Source organism: Lottia gigantea (genome assembly GCF_000327385.1).
Source record: "Lottia gigantea unplaced genomic scaffold LOTGIsca_7, whole genome shotgun sequence".
Taxonomy (NCBI): Eukaryota; Metazoa; Mollusca; class Gastropoda; family Lottiidae; genus Lottia; species Lottia gigantea.
In genome coordinates, this window is record NW_008710370.1 from 3387158 (window position 1) to 3407529 (window position 20372).

The 20372-nt window shown below is 32.4% G+C and overlaps 3 protein-coding genes across 3 annotated transcripts; 2 read left to right on the forward strand and 1 right to left on the reverse strand.

Moving 5' to 3' along the window:
- Positions 1-1174: 1174 nt before the first annotated feature.
- LOTGIDRAFT_107610 (hypothetical protein) lies at positions 1175-3763 on the forward strand (the record flags this gene model as incomplete). The annotated part of the gene is made up of 5 exons (XM_009065611.1): positions 1175-1255; positions 1939-2034; positions 2272-2414; positions 3019-3162; positions 3733-3763. The coding sequence occupies 5 exons, from the start codon at positions 1175-1177 to the stop codon at positions 3761-3763; spliced, it is 495 nt and encodes a 164-aa protein (XP_009063859.1).
- A 4236-nt stretch (positions 3764-7999) lies between these two features.
- On the reverse strand, positions 8000-11704 carry LOTGIDRAFT_155108 (hypothetical protein; the record flags this gene model as incomplete). The annotated part of the gene is made up of 3 exons (XM_009065612.1): positions 8000-8041; positions 8712-8944; positions 11665-11704. The coding sequence occupies 3 exons, from the start codon at positions 11702-11704 to the stop codon at positions 8000-8002; spliced, it is 315 nt and encodes a 104-aa protein (XP_009063860.1).
- Positions 11705-12693: 989 nt separating this feature from the next.
- On the forward strand, positions 12694-17328 carry LOTGIDRAFT_155109 (hypothetical protein; the record flags this gene model as incomplete). The annotated part of the gene is made up of 5 exons (XM_009065613.1): positions 12694-12851; positions 13041-13171; positions 13858-13937; positions 14858-14987; positions 16742-17328. 5 exons carry the CDS (start codon positions 12694-12696, stop codon positions 17326-17328), a joined length of 1086 nt encoding a protein of 361 aa, XP_009063861.1.
- Between the last annotated feature and the right edge of the window lie 3044 nt (positions 17329-20372).

Here is a 20372-nt window from a genome sequence, read left to right on the forward strand (position 1 = left end):
CAGTTCGTATTGATAGTCAAGTAACCTAATTTTCGTGCATCTCCGGAAATGGTTAATAATTTACATGTGCGACCTCGCATGACCTGTTATGACCTGGTTATTTGTACAATGTCAGCTAGTAGAATGAATCCAATAGTTTCAAGCAAAATAAAATGTATTAATGTATACTTTGACAAATATAAAATGGCGTATTTGAGTTATTACCAAACGTCGCAATTTTTATCGGCTGAATTTCCTTATAATTCCCAGCTGTAATCGAAATTCCAAGTGTCGTCTGCTAGAATGTAGTCCTAAGAATGAAGTCACGTGATTAACTAGCGGATTCTGTATCAGCAGAAAAATTCTATGGAACACAATGTTGGCCATATTCTTATGTTGTTTCAATGACTTTTAGCAATAAATCACGCTATGTATCCTATTTTTGTCAGTCACTATTTTTTTTAAGTCGTGGTTCTTTGGAGGATTTGTCATTAGTTATAATGACTCGATATTAAAGATAAATACTAAGAGAAGTTAATTCTACCACCGGGTATCCATACAACATGTGGACTCACTCCACTAATTCATTTGCCATCTATTCCCATGTTAAAACACGAAATTCAACCTTCCACAACTTTTCCAGAAATCTCGTTGAAAGCTTTCCAATATGTCGAATGAAATCATCTGACCAAATCTTAAAGATAATGCAATTTTAGACATCAAATTCCAAATCTAGACAAAAAATTACCCCAAAATAGGCATGCAAAAACCTCAAATGGGAGAGAGAAAGAAGATTTCTAAAAATAGCATGGACTATTCAAACAATCATTTTCATAAAATGTTTTAGTGGAGTGAGTCCATGTTTTTCTCGACTTATTTATAGATCAAACATTGTACACGAAAATAGGTGACGCATTATGCCGCCGTTGTCGAGGTGGTTGCTCATGAAATATGGGTCAAAATGAGGGATTCATAAAAAATATCGAAACAAACAAATTTTGATTATTTTGTAGAATATCTGAGGAAACATCTATGACATAAAAAAAAAATCCCGTTTTTTTAACTATGACGAAATTAGGTGTTGAATCCTTATATGCACGAAAATAGGTTACATCACTGTACTTGGTTTATTTATTCAAAATCCAAGTCTATTTTTAGGCGGAGAGACGAGAGTTATCTCCCATGAAATAGAGCAATGGCGTTTACATTTGCCGCATTTTGCTACATAGTGGCCTTGATATTAACTGCAGTTTTGATATTTTTCGCAATATTTCATGTAAGTGAATTGATCGTTATTTGTTAAGTTGTTGTGTAGAATGTGATATATATTAATCAAACTCTCTTAATCGCCCCCCGTCTTCATTGACATAAGCCCAAACAAGTTGTAGAGAACTTACTTCGTAGTAAATAAATGCCATCATTTCTTAATCGACCTTTCCGTCACTGTCAAAGTTATTTCACACTCGAATCAGCAAGCATTCACATTCAGGACAACAGTTATTAGGGGGGAGGATGGAGGTTGTTCCCTCCTTTTCCTCTCTCTTTTTGTTGGCCCAAGGAATTAAACTTTAAAACAAAGCATACCATAATAGCCCGTGTTTAAAGTGCTTCTGCATGATCAGAGTTTATTTTGGAATAAAAAAAAAAAAAAACTCGGAATGCGTTCTATGTGTGTTGAAAAGATAGGTGCAGACAAAAGTCAAAGAGACAAAGAAGTCAATAGATTGGAAAATACTGAATGTGAAATATCCGCTTTCATACCGTTCAATTGGTGGCAGAATTGGAACAGACAGAACTTATTCAGTCTCCAATCGAGCGCCATCTAAGCTATTTACACAGAACAGCGATATCAGATAGAGTAGAGCCGTGACTAACATGAAAGCAGTAACAAATAGGCCATCAACACATTTTTTTAAAAATTTGATATGAATGAGTAGCCTATAATTTTTGTTATTTCAGATTATAGCCTTTGATGAATTGAAAACAGATTACAAGAATCCCATTGATCAATGCAGCAGCCTAAATCCAGTGAGTGAAACATATTACATTTATTACGTTAGCAGATGAATTTTGCATTATTATTAGTCTGTGTGTTTGTCTTAAGATTTCAATTACCGGTACCAGTATTCATTGATTCAAATGAAGTTAGATTCAATAATAAACAATTAAGATTTCTTCTGTAGATAAATTGAATAAAGATTACAAGAGGTTAATTATTAAATCCTACTTTCCTGATTGCAGGATGTCTGCTATAAGCCATTATGATTTAGAATGGCCTTAATCTTCATCAAGATGTTAAGTTTGATATTTTTTGTCTTTCAGCTTGTTCTACCAGAGTATTTTATACACATGTTATTTACTTTTCTGTTTCTATGCTCATTTCAATTTGGATCACTGTTATTTAATTTACCATTAGCTGTATATCATGTTCATAGGTATGTATGTAGGGAGTTTTGTAGTCTAATCTCATCATTACAATTTCATGTTTGTATTAAAGAAAGTACAGATTTCTGACATGAAATCAAAAAGGTTCAAAAATGTCCACCATATTGTTAATTATCAATATATCAGACAAGTTTTGATGTTTTGTATGCCACTGTCCTGGCAAAATTTCCCTCATTGCACCTTGCATGGCGTTGCCCGACTTCATTAGCCCACATGGTGCAGAAAAGTAGGACGTAAAACTCCATTCATTTCATTTCATTTCATTTGATGTTTTGTATTGTTTTATTTCGCTAAGCAAATACTTGTAATAACCCAAAATTTGTCGTTATAAAAAGAGATCAGTATTCAATTATTTCAATAAAATATAATTACTTTAAAGGGAAAAAACATGATGACACTGTATAAAAGTATTCATTTATCTAATGTTTTCAAAATAGTTAGTATATGGTACTGATTCGTGCAGGTAATAAAGTATCTAAGAGAGCGGATTGTTTACAGGTTAAAAATTTTTCTATGCTTTTGATTTTATAGTGTGGTTCTTCTGCTTTATATGTACATCTTATCTCATTAACTTCAACTATTTTGTTGTTATAGGTATATGACTCGGCCTGTGATGTCGTCACCAGGATTATATGATCCTACATCTATAATGAATGCAGATCAATTAAATCGTGCTCAAAAAGAAGGCTGGATCAAATTAGCATTTTACCTACTCTCATTCTTTTATTATTTATATAGGTAAGTATTTTTCCTTCTTAAAAAATAAGAGTGAAATACATATTACATACCAGTACAATTGAAAATTTTCAACTTTATGATTAATGACAGATGTATTATTGATATGACCCGTTTTTCTCAAAAAAATCATGCAATTAATTTTTATTGGAATTATGCTATTTCTTCAAGTAAACACAAGTTAACTTGATCCATGCGACATATTGTCTACATTTTCTGATTCATATTGTTTTTGCGTCATTATCACAGATTTACATGTAGATAAAGGGCATGAAGAAATTCTGTCTATTCATGTTATTTTTTTTTTTTAAATCTATGACTATTTGGGTTAAGTTTCACTGTTAAAGTAAGTATAGCAGTCTAAATGTAATGCAACAAACAGCCTAGCCTTTACTGTAGCTTCTGGTCATATTTGACATAATAGTCTTCAATTCAAAACTACCAAAATGCTGTACAAATTATCCATCCCTTAATCTAAAAATAAACCTTTTTGTGGTCTGTTTTTAACACATTTCAAAATAAAGATTAACCTCATATCCTTTATAACATGTCATATTATATTTCTCATTTCAGTATGATTTATGTATTAGTGTCATCTTCATAAAGAGTAGAAGATTTATTTAGGTACTTTTCAAATTTTGTCATTTGTACAAGCATTAAATTCATTATTTCATTAATTAACATAGAAAACATTGTATAAATTCATTGATAAGGGAAAGCCAAATCTAATTTTATATTATGACATCACCAAATCTATATAATTTATAAAATGCTGCAGCTATATCAATTGTATATTGGGACATTCATTGATTGATTTATTTTGGTGTTGTTTCATCCACTTTATCCAGTCATTTTGTTAAGGAGTTTTGTGTACATGTCTCATATGATGCAAGGTCACATGTTGACAGTGAATACCAGGAGAAAACCCCTGACAAGATCATCACTTTATATTGTTATATAAATAACTGACAAATAAAATGTCATATCATTTAAAAGATTAATTGTATTAAGAATGTTTATATATAAGGCAAGGTACTTTTTGAACAAACTCTATGAACTAAAAATATAATATTTAGTCTTGACATTCCCTTTATACACAACGCACCCCTTCCACAAATAGATCCTTATATAATTTGACCTCATATCTAATCTTGCAACGATTCAACAATAGGTATCATAAAACAGACCATGTAATTTCCTGTTGACTGTAATCTTCATGTTACTTGACTCACCTAGCCTAAGAGTTTTATTTTAATAGTTATATATAATACACAATTCTGCTAATATATAATTATCCACAAAAGAAACAAGACTATATTTTTATATTATTCTATCAGAAAAAGATAACCTGTCAATACCATTATATCAGAGTGAAAGTCCTGATTATACTGAACTGAGCAGTTTTAAATACAATTATTAGTAGGTTTGCCATATCATTGAGTTTCTTTGTTTTTATTACCTGCATTTAATCTACATATTAGTATTAGTAATAATTGGAAGTCAAAATTGTGCTTTGGTTGGCTTACAAATTACATTATATTAAAGGGATGAAATGTCTAAATATTTATAGCTCCTGATAAAAGGGATTCAGAACAAAAATGACACAGGGTTTTGAATTGCATGGAAAGTAAGTTTATTCTAGACTTTAAGGGGTTTGAATATTGACTTGGATGTGACCAGTCAATACTGCTGCATAGTTTGCTTAATTGAACCAGACAATATGGATATGTTTTTTGACATTTTCCATGCAATGTGATTATTTTTTCGATGAATATGCATTCTGCTTGTTTCATAAATATATAATACGATGTTATATATATTCGATAATGTTGGTCAAATAGGCCTATGGTACTCGAACAAACATTCAGGTCACATGGTATTTTTATTGCTGACCTGACCAATTCTCGTTTATTGTTTTAATTTCATGTCACACATGTAATATGTAGCATCAAAGTTTGAATGATTTGAAATTTGGATTGTTTCTTTTTATTCGTTTGAGGTTTTGTATCCATGCTAATATGAAATTGTACATTCCTTTATAAGAATACATTTTCGAACAGACTATTAAAGTTGCTTATTTAAAGTTATTTACATATTTATTTGTTTATATTAAGAACTTCAGAGACAGAAATGAATGTCAAAATCAATTTGTTGATCGGAATTTTTTAATATTAATGTAGTTGCATGCATGTATATAAAATGTATTTTATAATTTTCTCAACAACAAAGTTATAATTTGTACATGAGTTGTATATATACAGTGGTGTAACCTATTTTCGTGTATATAAGGATTCAACACCGAATTTCGTCTAAGATGTTTCCTCCGATATTCTACAAAATATTTAAAATTGGTTTGTTTCGATTTTCTTTAAGAATCCATCACTTTGACCCATATTTCACGAGTAACGAACTCGACAACGGTGGCAAAATGCGTCACCTATTTTCGTGTACAATGTTTGATCTATTAGTAAGTAAAACACGTGTATTGATACCCTGTGGTATATTCAACTTCTCTTAGTATTTATCTTTAATATCAATTCATTTTAACTAGTGACAATTCCTTCAAAGAACCATGATTTAAAAAAAATAATGACTGACAAAATAAGAAACGTAGCGTGATTTATTGCTAGGAGTGATTGAAACAACATAAGAATACGGCCATCATTGTGTTCCATAGAATTTGCTGACACGGAATCCGCTAGTTGATCACGTGTCTTCATTCATTGGACTACATTCCAGCAGACTTGGAATTCCGATTACACCTTGGGATTATAACGAAATTTAGCCGATAAAAATTGTGATGTTTGGTAATAACTGAAATCCGCCATTTTGTATATTTGTCAAAGAATACATTAATACATTTTACCTTGCTTGAAACTACTGAATTCATTCTACTAGCTGACATTGTATAGATAACCCATGTTTATCAAAAAAAGCAAATGCGGAGGTCACGCGATATCGCACATGTAAATTATTAATCATTTCTGGAGATGCACGAAAAATAGGTTAGCACGAAATTAGGGGGGGGGGGGGGCATATATTGCCGTCAGCCATGTCCGTCGCTCCAATTGCTCGTAAACACTCTACAAGACGCATCTCTTGACGGATTTTGACAATTTGTGAGTGTTCGTAATCACCCAAGGATGAACCCTATTGAAAATCAGAAGAATCGAAAATTATTTGGTATAGGTTATTGCCCTTGTTCTTGAAAACGCGTTCAATTTTTGCTTGTAAACACTGTAATAACCCAAGGATTAACCCTATTGACAATCAGAAGAATCGAAAAATATTCAGTATCGAGTTTTGCCCTGTGTTCTTGAAAACACATTCAATTTTTAACTCGTAGACACTCTAGAAGGCACAATTCTTGACGGATTTTGACAAGGATAAACCATATTGAAATCAGAAAAATATTTAGTATAACCTATTGCCCATGTTCTTGAGAAAGCGTTCAATTTTTTTTCTCGTAAACACTCTAGAAGGCACAACTCTTGACAGATTTTGACGAAAATTGGTGAAATTGTTAATTATCACCCATGGATGAACCCTTATCGAAAATAAAAAAAAAAATGAAAACTGTTTCATAGGAGTTATTAACCTCGTTCTTGAAAACGCTTTCAAATTTTAGCTCTTAAACACTAAAAGGCATGATTCTTGCCGGATTTTGACAAAACTTGGTTTTATTATTCAGTACCGAGCTGAAGATTGAATATTTGCCTTCTAGAGTTTTCACGAGTTAAAAATTAAACACGTTTTCAAGAACATGGGCAATAACTCGTACTCAATATTATTCAGTATCGCCTTAAAGAAGTGTATGACTGAAGGTTGATTGTTTCATACTGGTGATTGTTACTGTACTGCTAAATATTTTTATTCAAAATCAAAGCTGCCAGTGGGCGTATATTACCTTGCCTAGCAAGCTATCTTTCAATAAAAGGTTTCTAAGTTATTGCCCTTAACTTAGTAAAAACACTATATAGGCGACAGTTTTCATCCGAATTTAATTAAATTTGGTGTGATTAAATCGAACTCTCAGTCTCACGTCTAAATTAAAGATATTAAGGGACAATAATTCAAAAATCTATCATCGAGAAAACGTCAAAATCCAAACTGTCAATATATATGATCACACCAAATTTCATTAAAATCAGATACAAATTGTAAAATTTGGTGAAATTGTTTATTTCCCCCCTTGTTGAAGTCTCATGTCTCACATGATGCAATATCACATGTAAACTGAATTGTAAAGGAAACCTCTTGACATGATCATGATTTTTTATGTTGCTCAAATAACTGACAAATAAAATGTCATCTTATTCAGAAAATGAATTGTAATAATAAGTTTTGTATATCATGGAACGTACTTATATTAATTTTAAACAAACTCTACTAACTAAGAAGTATAATATTTAGTCTTGTCATTTCATCTACACTCGATGCTCCCCTTCCAAATGAACCGATGCCAAAAATAGATCCTTACTTGATTTGACCTCATATCTAATCTTACAAAGATTCAACAATAGGACATAAGTATTATAAAACAGACCATGTAATTTCCTGTTGACTGTAATCTTTATGTTACTTGACTCGCTTCGCCCAAGAGTTCTACTTTAACAGTTATATATAATACATAATTCTGTTTATATATATTACCCACAAAAGAAACATATTTCTATTATTCTATCAAGAAAAAAAATATCCTGTCTGAGACCATTTCATCAGATGTGTGAAAGTCCATTTCTTGAAGCTGATCATACTGATAAGCTGAGAAGTTTTTAAATGCAATTGCTAGTAGGGTTACCATATAATTGAGCTCTCTTATTTTATTGTTATATGCATATTAGTAATGATTTAAAGTCAAAATTGTGCTTTGGTTGGTTAACTATAAATATAATTATTTATTATAACATATTATTAACATTATAGCAAAGAGATAAACTGTCATAAAATACTACAGACTTGACTTGGTTTCTATGGCTTAATTGAACCAGACAATTTAGATGTGTTGTTGTCATTCTCCATGCAATGTGATTACAATTATGATGGATATGCATTCTGCTTGTTTCATACATATGTAGAGATGGCGTGCAAGGCAGGGTAATCATTCGTCTTAGACTCAATAAGGAGCAACATGAACCATAATGATTAAGTTTATATTCAATACTCCTAATGAACTAATCCATTCAAGAACTTATCAATTCGATCACACAAACTTTAAAATGGAATGAAAATGGACATTGAGCATGTTTTAAGTCAAGAGCAATACCTCAAAAACTGTTTCTCAAATGCAAACTTTTCCAACTTATCAAATATATATATATATGAGGCGTTTTTGTCGACCGGTTCGATCAGGTAGATTAGCTATTTTGTGCATTTGTGTGCCAGGACGTTAAGGCTAATCGGTACATTTGTGAGACAGTTTACCTAAACTGATTTGGCTAATCGACCTAACCGTCCCAGGAGGTGGTTGGGCGATTTGATTCGACTTTTCCATGATGGCGGCATGTGGAAGTTCGTAAGTAATTTTACTGGTATTCTGGTTTTTTTCTTACCTTTCCTGAAACCATGTTAAATGCAGACATATGAATATTCACACTGATCAAAACACGAAGGAATGTGCTATAAATAGTGGTGCATGGTACATGGGTGGAATCTAATGTCCTAATAAGGCTTGGAAATCCTTGGAATGCCTTAAATCCTTCCATTATATCATGCAGTCGGTTTCCAGTTAACCATTTTATCACTTTAGGCATCACATGATCCACTATGATCTTTGAAAGCTGACCTGAAAAAAAAAAAAATACAAGTGTATATTAATATTTCCTGGTAAAATTTGAAAAAATACGGTTATGTAGCCCATGTGGGTAAGCTGGTTTGGATGTAGGCTTCAATGACACTAAAAGTTGCTCTTTCACACCGGAATCTTTGTCTAAATTCAAAGGGTTGAGCAGACACTTTATTTAGAAATTAGGATTAAGGGTCTTGATATTGGGTTTTCTTTGTTCTGATTCTGATCTGAAATTAGAAAAAATAACTCGCCCAATGGGCGAGAAGTATAGTATCTGTTATCTACTGATTGTTTTTAGTTTACTATGAACAATATTATCATTTAAGTTCTTATTTTTTGAATATGCAACTATCATTTTCTGCTTATAGACATGGGGGAATTTCTCTTGTAGACAAGATGGAGGCTTCAGTTTTTATCTGATCTTAATGATCTTGGTTTGTATGTAAATATTGTTTGAATTTGGTAATAATCGGAAGATCGGTTGTGGAGTTATTGGCCTTGACTTAGTAAAAACGAGCCAAATGTGGCTTGTGGACACTATAGAATTTTACGTTTTTATAGAATCTTGATAAAACTTGTTACGCTTTTTCAACTTTCACTAAGAATCGTGCAAACAGATCTTATTAACTTAATTTCTTTATACCTGTGAAACCTGATCCATTTTAAAGTTAATATTGTATTCTCCACAAAATTATTCATAGGACGTATACACAACTCTTGAAATTGGAGTTCGCAAGCACAAAACTTCATGGCCTTTTGGGTGGCAGATAAAAAGAAAATGAGGCAAGTCTTGTCATGGCGATCTACGCCTGTAATTAACAAGCTAGTTGATAAGGTCCTTTTTCAAGAACACCATGTACAAGTTTCTCACTGAAGGGTCTTGACATCTTCATTGCACTTTTTATACGTCCACATTTCTGCCGTCGCCCCTGTCCGCCCGTCCATTTTTGTATGCACGATAGGGACTACAGCTTTAATCTGAGCTTGATGAAACTTGGTGTGCATGTATATATTGATGAGATCTCAAGTTCAAAAATGGTAATAATTGGATGAATGGTTTTTGAGTTATTGCCCTTGAATTAATTCAATGCGTCTAATTTGGCTCCTAGGCCTGATAAGAGACATTTTTATCCGATCTTGATGAGACTCGGTATGAGTATGAGACCTTAGTAAAGCTTGAAATGAGTAACAATCGGATGATTGGTTTCACATATTAAACCATTAGAGACTTTGTTTTCATTTCTGACAGCTGGTAGTGGGCCTGTGTTCTTTGAATAAGTTTGATACAAGACCTTACTAGCATGTATAGGCTTTATTATTTCTTTTTTATTTATTTGACGTTTTACACTGCTGGAGGTGGATGACGGACAAATAAAGGTTGAGAAGCACTCTTCGCAATTGTGCATGGTAAAATGAAAAGTTGGTTGACATGCGTTATATATAATATATATAACAACTTCAGCAAACCGGGCAACTACGAACAGTTAAGGCAGTCAATTTGGCAGCCAGTTTGAAAATATAATATTGTTTGGGATGAACAAAAGAGAAACTTAGATATAAAAATAAATAGAAACATAAAATGCTTGAAGAAATGCTCAAATATATAGCTATCATAAAGCTTACATATTGTTAAACACTTGAAAAAGAATTCAGTTACAATTCCTGTTTTTGTGGAGCTAATAGACCACCATTCCCCACTTTATCCTTTTTTTTTTTACATATATACAATTTTATGTTATTGTTATGCGTAAATTCTGAGATGGAATCAAATAATGAGTTGAACTAGATAAGCTTCCTAGTTCATTCAAAACAAAATGGTTCTGCAGTTGATCCAATTCGCATAATAGACCAACTCCAGTAAGAGACCATTTTTGATTATTCCCTTCAATAGTCTCTCAATATAGTTTTTACTGTAGCTTAATTTTGTAATTTGTTGTTTCTTTTCAGATTTTTCTTTTCTATAAATATACAGAAATCATATCATTTAAATGAAACTTAGTGTGGTCATTTATCATGAGATGACAATTTCGAATTTGAGGATTTTGAATGAACGGTATATTGTTATTCACTTATGACAAACCGTCAAAATTTGTTTGTGAAAACTATAGAGACTACAGCTTTCATCTGATGAGATCTTGGTCAAATTTGGATTTGACGATTTTGAATGGAATTTGAGTTATTGCCCTTGACTTAGTAAAAATGCATCAAAATTTGTTGACAGTTTATGTCAAAATTTTATGAAATTTTGTGTTTCATTAAATCATCAGTATCTTATACAAATTAGATTTTTAGTACAATTTGACAGATTGGCGACCACCTTGATGTACTGCAAATTTATCAGGGAAGTCAACCATTTGTTTAATATTTCCATGTGAGGAGTTATATCAGTTATAAATAAGGAAATATTTCATCAGGAAAAATGGTATCGAATCGTAATTTATATCTTTCGAATTTTGGTCAACAGAAAGGGTATTCGATCTTTTTTTCACACCTCATTCAAATTTAATGTATAATTTACAGATACGGAACAAAAACACCTCGAGAATTAATTGATTTCTTATAGCTAGCTTTTGAAAATAATTCTTGTTATTACCAATACCATAATGTACAATCAATTACTTCACTGATCACAAAATCTTGTCACAAAATATCAGGCAGGATTTATATGACTGGTGGAACAAAAAGACTAATCAAAAAGACATTTAGCAGCAACTCACATTTACCGCTGTAAGTCGATCGAATAGGATCGAAATTCATTGTGCTGTTTGCCCATACTGACGTATCAAAGTTATAGTCTTTTTCCAAATGTATGCTGATCTTGAAACATTAAAGTTGTAGCTGCAGTTTTTTGTTGGTACGAAGGTGTTGGACTGATGATTACAGAATGGTATATGTAACTTACAAAACAGTGCTTTTTATATGGTGTTTGTCACACTTTTCACATTCTCAAGAAGGTAAGAAGTTTCACAGCAATATGACCTTTTCTTAGAGTGTAATCATGAGTGGTTATCTTGGTTTGAATTACATCTTTCACAGTAGCTCCTATTTGGGAGCTAAATAAACTAAGTAAAGATTTTGAATTCAGAGATAACAATATCATTTACATGTGGTTAAGATTTCAATCTGTTTCTCTTTCACCTGAAACGTGAGTTAAAAGAGAATGATACTTTATACTCTCGGTGCCACAATAGCTTTATTGATCGATAGTGAGGTGATTCGGTTGCAATTTTTTTTTTAACTCTGGTGATAAAAAGTTTGGGGATAGCTTCTATTTGGTCGCATAACGCTCGTAGAATCCTCATTTTCATCTAGATTAGTTGCAGATACACGTTAAACACAACTGGTGACTAAGTATTTTTTTTTAATGGATTAACTCTTGGCGACTTTTGTTTTATTAGTGTGGGAAATCGTATATTTAGTAAAGCATGGGACTGGAGTGAATGTCTGGGATTTTTTCCAAAGCGGTGGTGGTCATGGTGACAGCGCCCATGATAAAGGATTAAAAAGCCCCAAGATTATAGCTAACGATGGAAATTATAGAAACGCCAAATTGAACCAATGGGAAACCATAGTTCCAAAAAAGGTACGAAAGTTATGGCTTAAAGATACAACTTTAGAATTGGGCATCTCTTCGCAGAAAGTAAATTTCACCTCAACATAACCAGTTGACAAATTGTAAATGACATATACACATCAGAAGCAATTGATGTCATTTCTTGATTTATTATTTCTGTATCAAGGTGAGAATGGCATTACATAACGACGAGGGCGAGATATTATGGACGATGGCGTTCAACTCTACATGTACAACTAAACAACCCGAGAGCTGGTTTGCAGCCCAGAGACTTATATCTGCAGAAGAAGATACAATCATGGAGAAAAAAAAAGACGATTTAGTACTCAGGTTAAAGGAAATTTATTAGTTTATTTTCTTATTCTCACCTTAAAGCCTGGCATGCAGCAGGTTATGAATATCAAATCACCAACCAAAGTTAATCAGGACAAAAAGCAAAAACCTAATGCAGAAATATTGTATCTACCCTTCTACTGGATTATAAACTTTCTACATCTGATGTAAAATCTTTTTTTACAGGTTTAATGAATCGATGATATCGGTGGCGAGAAAGAACGGAAGGAAGTGGTTATCTGTCGAATGGTCTGATAACGCTGGTCCCAAAATGGCTTTCTCTAGTACTAGTGCCAGAAACCCATCAGATTTAAGTAGTAAGTAAAAACGAGTTTATCTACATATTTTTAAGTGTCATACTGGGTTATGGTCGGCATTAGGCTACTCAATATTAACTTGCAGTAATAGTATATTTACACCCATTGTCACCCATGATAACTATTGTTAATTATAATAATTAAAAAATATTAAACAGTATGTATTGCTTTGTTCGTTGAAACGAGTTCTTTTTGAAATTCGTAAACACGGTAAAAGGCGCAATTACTGACGGGTTATCATGTAACTTAAATGTAAATTACAATGTAAATAAATGAAGCAACGATGAATCTAGAAATTGATGTTTGTAGATTAATGTATTCAGTACTGTCATTTTCTAACAGTGAAAACTCTTGTTCCTCCAAATTAAGTTGGTATTTCATGAATAGCTCTCCTTTTAATGTTAAAAATTTCAACCGATGAAAAGAAAATTTTGAAATAGAAAAATTAGCCATTATGATCGATCTCATCGGGAAGATAGTGTCTTTAATTCCAAATGTAAAATTACCAGACTGTATACTTCTATGATATCGAATACAATCTAAAGAACCATTCGAACACAATCTAAAGAACCATTCGAACACATTTAAATATATCGTTATAAAGTTTCATACAATGATTGAGAACATTCAATTAAGTCTTCAGCCTCAGAGTAATTCATTTTGAGTGATATACTATTTAATTCCAGGCGTGTCCTACTCTGCCAACAGTGAAAGGATTAAAACGGAATCGTATGATACCTATTTAACAACAGGAGAAGAATATAAGGTAAGAGAAAGTTTTACTTTTACTTTCGACTGTCAAGGATTTGTCTTAGCTAACAGATTAATGCGTATTTAATACAGATGCATCACACATCATTAGCATATTTTATAACGTTAAGTAACATAAGATCAAATTGTCGAAAATTGTGATATATGGTGGTCACGAAAACAGACTGGATTGAAAAGTGAAAAAAAAAACTGACAAACGATAGTGTTCAATTCGGGAAGGATCTGAAATATTGTTAAATTATATCTTATTTAAGATAAAATCCTAATTTTCAGAAATACCTGCCATTATCTTATCTGTTTAATGTGTCTTTTTAAAGAAATATATTTGTAGAGATATCACCAATATACATGTATACTACTACTACTTAAGATGAATATTTCTCGCAAGAGCAATGTTTCCATTTCATAAGATAGCTTAGGCACATAGACCGCCATGACCTCTACAAGAGATACAGTAAAGGCATTGATTTTCAGATATGTTTTTTGGGTACGCCAAGATATATCTATGGTATTGGTTTAGGCAAAATTACAGCAACCAATTTCATCAAGTTTGTTAGTTTCAAAACAAGCACATCTGATAGCTGTTACGTAAATTTTGTACCATATAGAAGCTCCAATTGCCAAGAAGAGGTACATATTTTAAGAATTCAAGCTCCCAGAAAAGCATTAGAGTTGAAAGAAATTTAAAAAACATTAGAAAATGAAAGAGAATACATCCTTGATAATAACTTACAAATGTTCAGTTCCAGTTAAGGTTTGTTTAATAATAAATTAATAATATTTGCCAGGCTAAATCAATACCTTATTAAACTTATTGTCCGTTTTATCAGGCTTGTCAATGTCTATAATTTGTATTTTCTCCTACAAAATAGGCTGAATTTCTTATGTTTTATGGGCCATTACTTATCAATTCAGGTATTTCGTCCAGATTATTCAAGTAGTGACAAACAATTCTTCCCCGTAGCAACAACTAAAGCTAAAAGTATAGGATTTAATTATACCAGACTGACCTACGGAAATGAAATTTACTTTTTCATAATGTCAAGTGAGTATTTGATCAATAGGATGTACCACTTCATCGTGATACCTGCCAGTTAAAATGGGAAAATACTAATATTATTCAATGCACTTCAAACTTTGTCGATATGATGATGATAATTAAGAGCATGGTTAAAGCTGAAATAGTTATGGAATAGTTTTTATACGCCCATATGAAATGGTGGTCGTATATTGGCGTCACCCATGTTTGCAATCCGTCCATAATTGTTGACGGATCTAAAAGGAACTTGGTGGAGTGTTTTTAATCACTCAAGAATAAACCCTATTGAAATCAGAAAAGTGTTCAGTTTGATTTCGATGAAGGGAGGGTTGATTCTCCCAAATGTACAGACCGAGGGTGGAGCAGACACTTTATTTAGACATTAGGATTAAGGGTCTTGATATTGGGTTTTCTTCTGTTCTTATTCTGATCTGAAATTAGAAAAAATAAAAAAAAAGAAGTATAGTATCTGTTATGTACTGATTGTTTTTAGTTTACTATGAACAATATTATCATTTAATTTCTTATTTTTTGAATATGCAACTATCATTTTCTGCTTATAGACATGGGGGAACTCTTGAAGGCTCTTATAGTGGGCATGAACTATCTTGCTTGCTCGATTGCTGGTTGTATTGAACGGGACAACAAAGGGTGCTATGCCTACATTATGATGAATATTTAGTCCTATAGGTCTTGCTGTATTCAATGTCGAATTTTAGCTCGTAAAAACTCTGACGGATTTTGACGAAACTTGGTGTAAGTGTTTGCAATCACACAAACATAAACCCTATTGAAAATTAGAAAAGTAGAAGAATTTTCAATATGAGTTACTGCCCCTGTTGTTGGAAACTTGTTCAATTTTTAGCTTGTAAACATTCTATATGGCACAATTCTCGATGAATTTTGAAGAAACTTTGTGAAATTGCTTATTATCACCAATGGATGTACCCTATTGAAATCAAAACTTGAAAAACATTTTTAGTTATTGACCTCGTTCTTGAAAGCGCTTTAATGTATAGCTAGTTAACACTAAAAGGCGCATTTTTTTTTATCGTATTATGCCTTGATAATAGTATTCAGTATCACTCAAAAGAAGTGTATGACTGAAGGTTAAACATTTCATACTGTGGATGTTACTGCACTGCCAACATTTTTTATTTTATTTTAAAATCAAAGCTGCCAGCGGGCGTATATTACCTTACCTTGCAAGCTATCGGTTTTTTTTTTTTGTCGTGGAAGCGAATCTTGAGTAAGTTCCCGTATACCCCATTGTTCCAATCGTAATTAAAATTTTAAAATCGCTTGAGCCTAATTTTTATTGAATTTTGAAAACCTCGCAATTTACATTACATTTGTTTCAGATCAGTTCATACCTGCACCAATATTATCAATTCAGTGGCTATATGGTAGGAATATTTTATTATAATAATTATTTTAAATACCTCAGATTTTAGAAATCTTCGTATCTTTGTCACACAATTAGCTTACACTCAGATATCGACATTTTCTATTTATTTTATGTATAAAACATGTTTTACTAACATGCCCTCACATCTCTAGGTACCACACTATTTGGTCTACCCTTGTTCTTTTATTCTGAAATATTTCTCTTAGTAGTCGGTAGGCGTGCTGCTGTTCTGGTGCTTCATTGTTGGCTGTATACAGTAAAGTGAAACCGTTATGCGATTTATCCTACAACAAACGTAACTAATTTTTTCTTTATGGAAGATGTAAATTATTACGTATTAATATATTTTTAGATCATGGTGAACTTGTGGAAGGAATCAAAAAATATCTTGCAGTTGACAAAGTCCAAACATCATTGTACAAACGTCACCAGACAAGCGCCGTCGATTATCGTGGTTCAGCTGTTGTATTTGGACTATTAGGACTTTTTCTTCTCCTCACCGTACTTTTGTTAGTCGTCTTACTCGATGCTGCCACTCTAGGGCGTCATTTGAAAATGATGAAATTTAACACTAGTCATTTTCGAAATTTTATCAATTTGAAATTAAAAAGGATCAAAAGGTCATTTAAAAATAAGAATGCTAAAGAAAATGCCAGCGATGTGGAAAGTACACAGCAACGTTCAAATACACGCAAATCACCAAATCAGACTATTAATAGAACAGTAAGTGTTAATGTCAACAAACAGGATGTGGCAACACGAATAGGTTCAAATCATCTATTTGAGAAGAAATTAATAAAGACAATTAAAAGACCAAACATAGCAGTTACTGCCAGTAGTAAGCAATTGGATAAGCTGACACCAGGAATTGTCAGATCGAGTCGAAATCCCACACAAAAGGGTTCACGCCAAAAGGTGAAGATACCGACTAAACCGTAGTTATTACCTTGAACTGCTGATACTCTAAATAACAAGAGTTTTAATATCGATGCCGTTTTCGTAATTTAATTTTAATAAATAATGTTTAGTACAAAAATAACTACGTTGATTTGCCCAGTTTCTTGGCCACCGAGGATGACCAACTTCGTTTCTATGGAGTATCATCGACCAAGGGGGTTTTGATCATGAATACTATTTGCAAAGAGAGTAATTCCCACTAAACTATTTTTTATAAAGTAATGATTTAAGGCAAGCAACCAAATGTTTCCTGTTTTTCCTTATAGTTAAAGCCTTCACAAAGTGAGTTTTTTTTAAAGTTGAATTTATAAATTTAAACTTTTGGTTAGCAGACTTAAATTATTTTCAAAAATAGTAATATGATTCCTTTACGAAAGGGATCTGCTTAAGACGACTTCAAATAAAAATCAAATTAAGAGTTATCATAAAGGTAATATCATATCAGTGCAATTTTAAATCAATTCTTCTAACAGGGTTGTAACCGCCCAAAAAGCTAGTGTCAACACAATTGGTCCTGATAACCTTACTAGCATGGATGGTTATAGTTGTTATCTGATCTTGATTAAATTGATATGCTTTGAATATTGACGAGATCTTGGTGAAGTTCGACTAAGGTGATAATTTGATGACCGGCTTCGGTTTATTGCCCTTGACTCAGTATAATTGCGTCAAATTTGCTTTCATTCGATCTTGTTGAAACTTGATATATAGTATTAGTAAAGTATATTGATTAGATTTTAAGAGAAGGGAGATTTTGATTCTCCCTAATGGGAAGGTCAGGAATGGAGCAAATACTTCATTAAGAATCAGCGGTCTGGAACTGTTGGGTATTTTCTTCTGATCTGATCTGAAAATAAAATAATAACTCGCACAATTGGCCAGAGGTTAGTTTGTTATATACAAATCATGATAACAGTTCAAAATATACGACTCCGTGATTCCACCAGTTGTTGATGTTGATGACAGAGTGTCAAAATGATTAACATTAATTAAACCTAATGATAAACAATCTTGTAACCCAAGCAAATTTGTAACATTACTATTTACAACATGACAAAAATATATTATGTAATTTCGCGATTCTGTTGTATATTAATTTTGCCAGCTTATGTGAATTAGTAACATTTAAATATATATGCCACGTGTTTAATGCCATTGGTAGGACATTGTATTTTGCAACAGTGTCCATCTTTAAGTGAATATCATTGTTATTAATTTTAAATTTAACAAATAATTCAGAAGGGGCGAAAAGTAACAATCAAATAACATCTAAATAGTTAAAATCAAAAACATAATTAGGATCATAACCATGAAACTCAGCATGATTGTCATCGTTTTGTTCATAGTATAATTCACTGACATATTGTCTTGACATGTGATTATTAAAGCGAAATGTTTATCATAAATTTTGTACGTCATTTTCGGTTTTAAACAGGAAAGCGACTGAATTTCAAATCTACTTCCGGTTGAATAACTTCCGGTGTGCCAAACAACTTAATATATCATTAGTCACATATTTCAGATACACTTTTTATTGACAAGAGATAATTTTAGAATAAATTGAAATATGATATATACGAAATAGAAATTCCTGACATTATCAGTTTGTTTTTATATCATTCATCAAATCTTTAAATTTCGGTTAAGAGACAATCTAACCTCTTCTAGATGTTCGGGTCTAAACGACACTGATAAGATACCGTAGTGACTTAACTGTATAATATATGTATTATACATGGTATGGTAAATAACACTGGTCCCATACTTTAACTTGACCTTTTTTATGAGACGATATTAAATTACTACAAAAATACGATTTAATACTGATGTAGAGATTCATGAATATTCAATACCAATTCATTTTCAATTTATTTTTACAGTTCCATTCTGCCACCAAGTTCGTTATAGCTCTGGAGGATACAAACTATGAAAACAACGCATCCTTGAGAGTCGATGAACAGTGGAGTTTCTGTTCCTTCCAATTCGAACTGTAGTAAGAGAGATGAGAGGATTAGATATATCAATGTCAAGCGAAAAGTCAATATAAGAGCACGAAAATGTTTCCTTCGTAACTTTTTTCACAGGAAAATTTGCAAAAAACATTACATAGCCCACGATTACAGATTACAGTTTTACACAATGTAAAATTATTACGAACTTCGTACTTATACGAGTATTGTCCCAAAACAAATTTTAAACAAATTGATTGCTTTAAAAATGAAATGGAGTTTTACTTCCTACTTTTCTGCACCATGTGGGCTAATGAAGACGGGCAGCGCCATGCAGGGTGCAATGAGGTAAATTTTGCCAGGACAGCGGCATTAGCCTGCTCTTTTTCGATTTCCAGCTGTCGAGGGATCTTTAACGTGCACAGCCTGTAGCACACGGGGCCTCGGTTTATTGTCCCATCCGAACGACTAAACGCTTTTTCCATGTCAGCCCCTCGTACCTGCATCACTGACAGGGGGAAACGCTTTTATAACCTCCACCCTCTTTAACAAAAATGTCGATTGTTCTGTTAAAACTTCATTTTGAAGGAGTCAATGGGTGCGGTGAGATAATTGAGCATGAGTGAGTTAACAACAGGAAAGAGGCTCGCGTAGAGGTTCACCAGCCAGCTGCTCTATCATCAGCGATCATATTGTAAGCAGGCAATCAAATTGACAGTATATATTGGCCTACTTAATATATTGGACTAAGACTATCATCCTGTTATCTGTATAATAATATCGAGCCATTATAAATCCAAACACCAATACTGGTCAAACTGCTTAATTAACAATAAGTACTCTCTGTTTTTAATTAACCATTTTAAAACAAATTCAGTTTGATCAAGAAGATACATAGATATAAATAACACACGTTAGAAATATTTTCAGGTATAATTAACGACGTTTCTATGAAAACTTTTTACAAAAAAGCGGAATACCACTTTAATATTTTGCGGTTTTTTTAACATTTACAATTTTATTGTGATTGAATTACAGGTTGACAGACATTTTTGCAAAATTTCGATATCGCTCCGG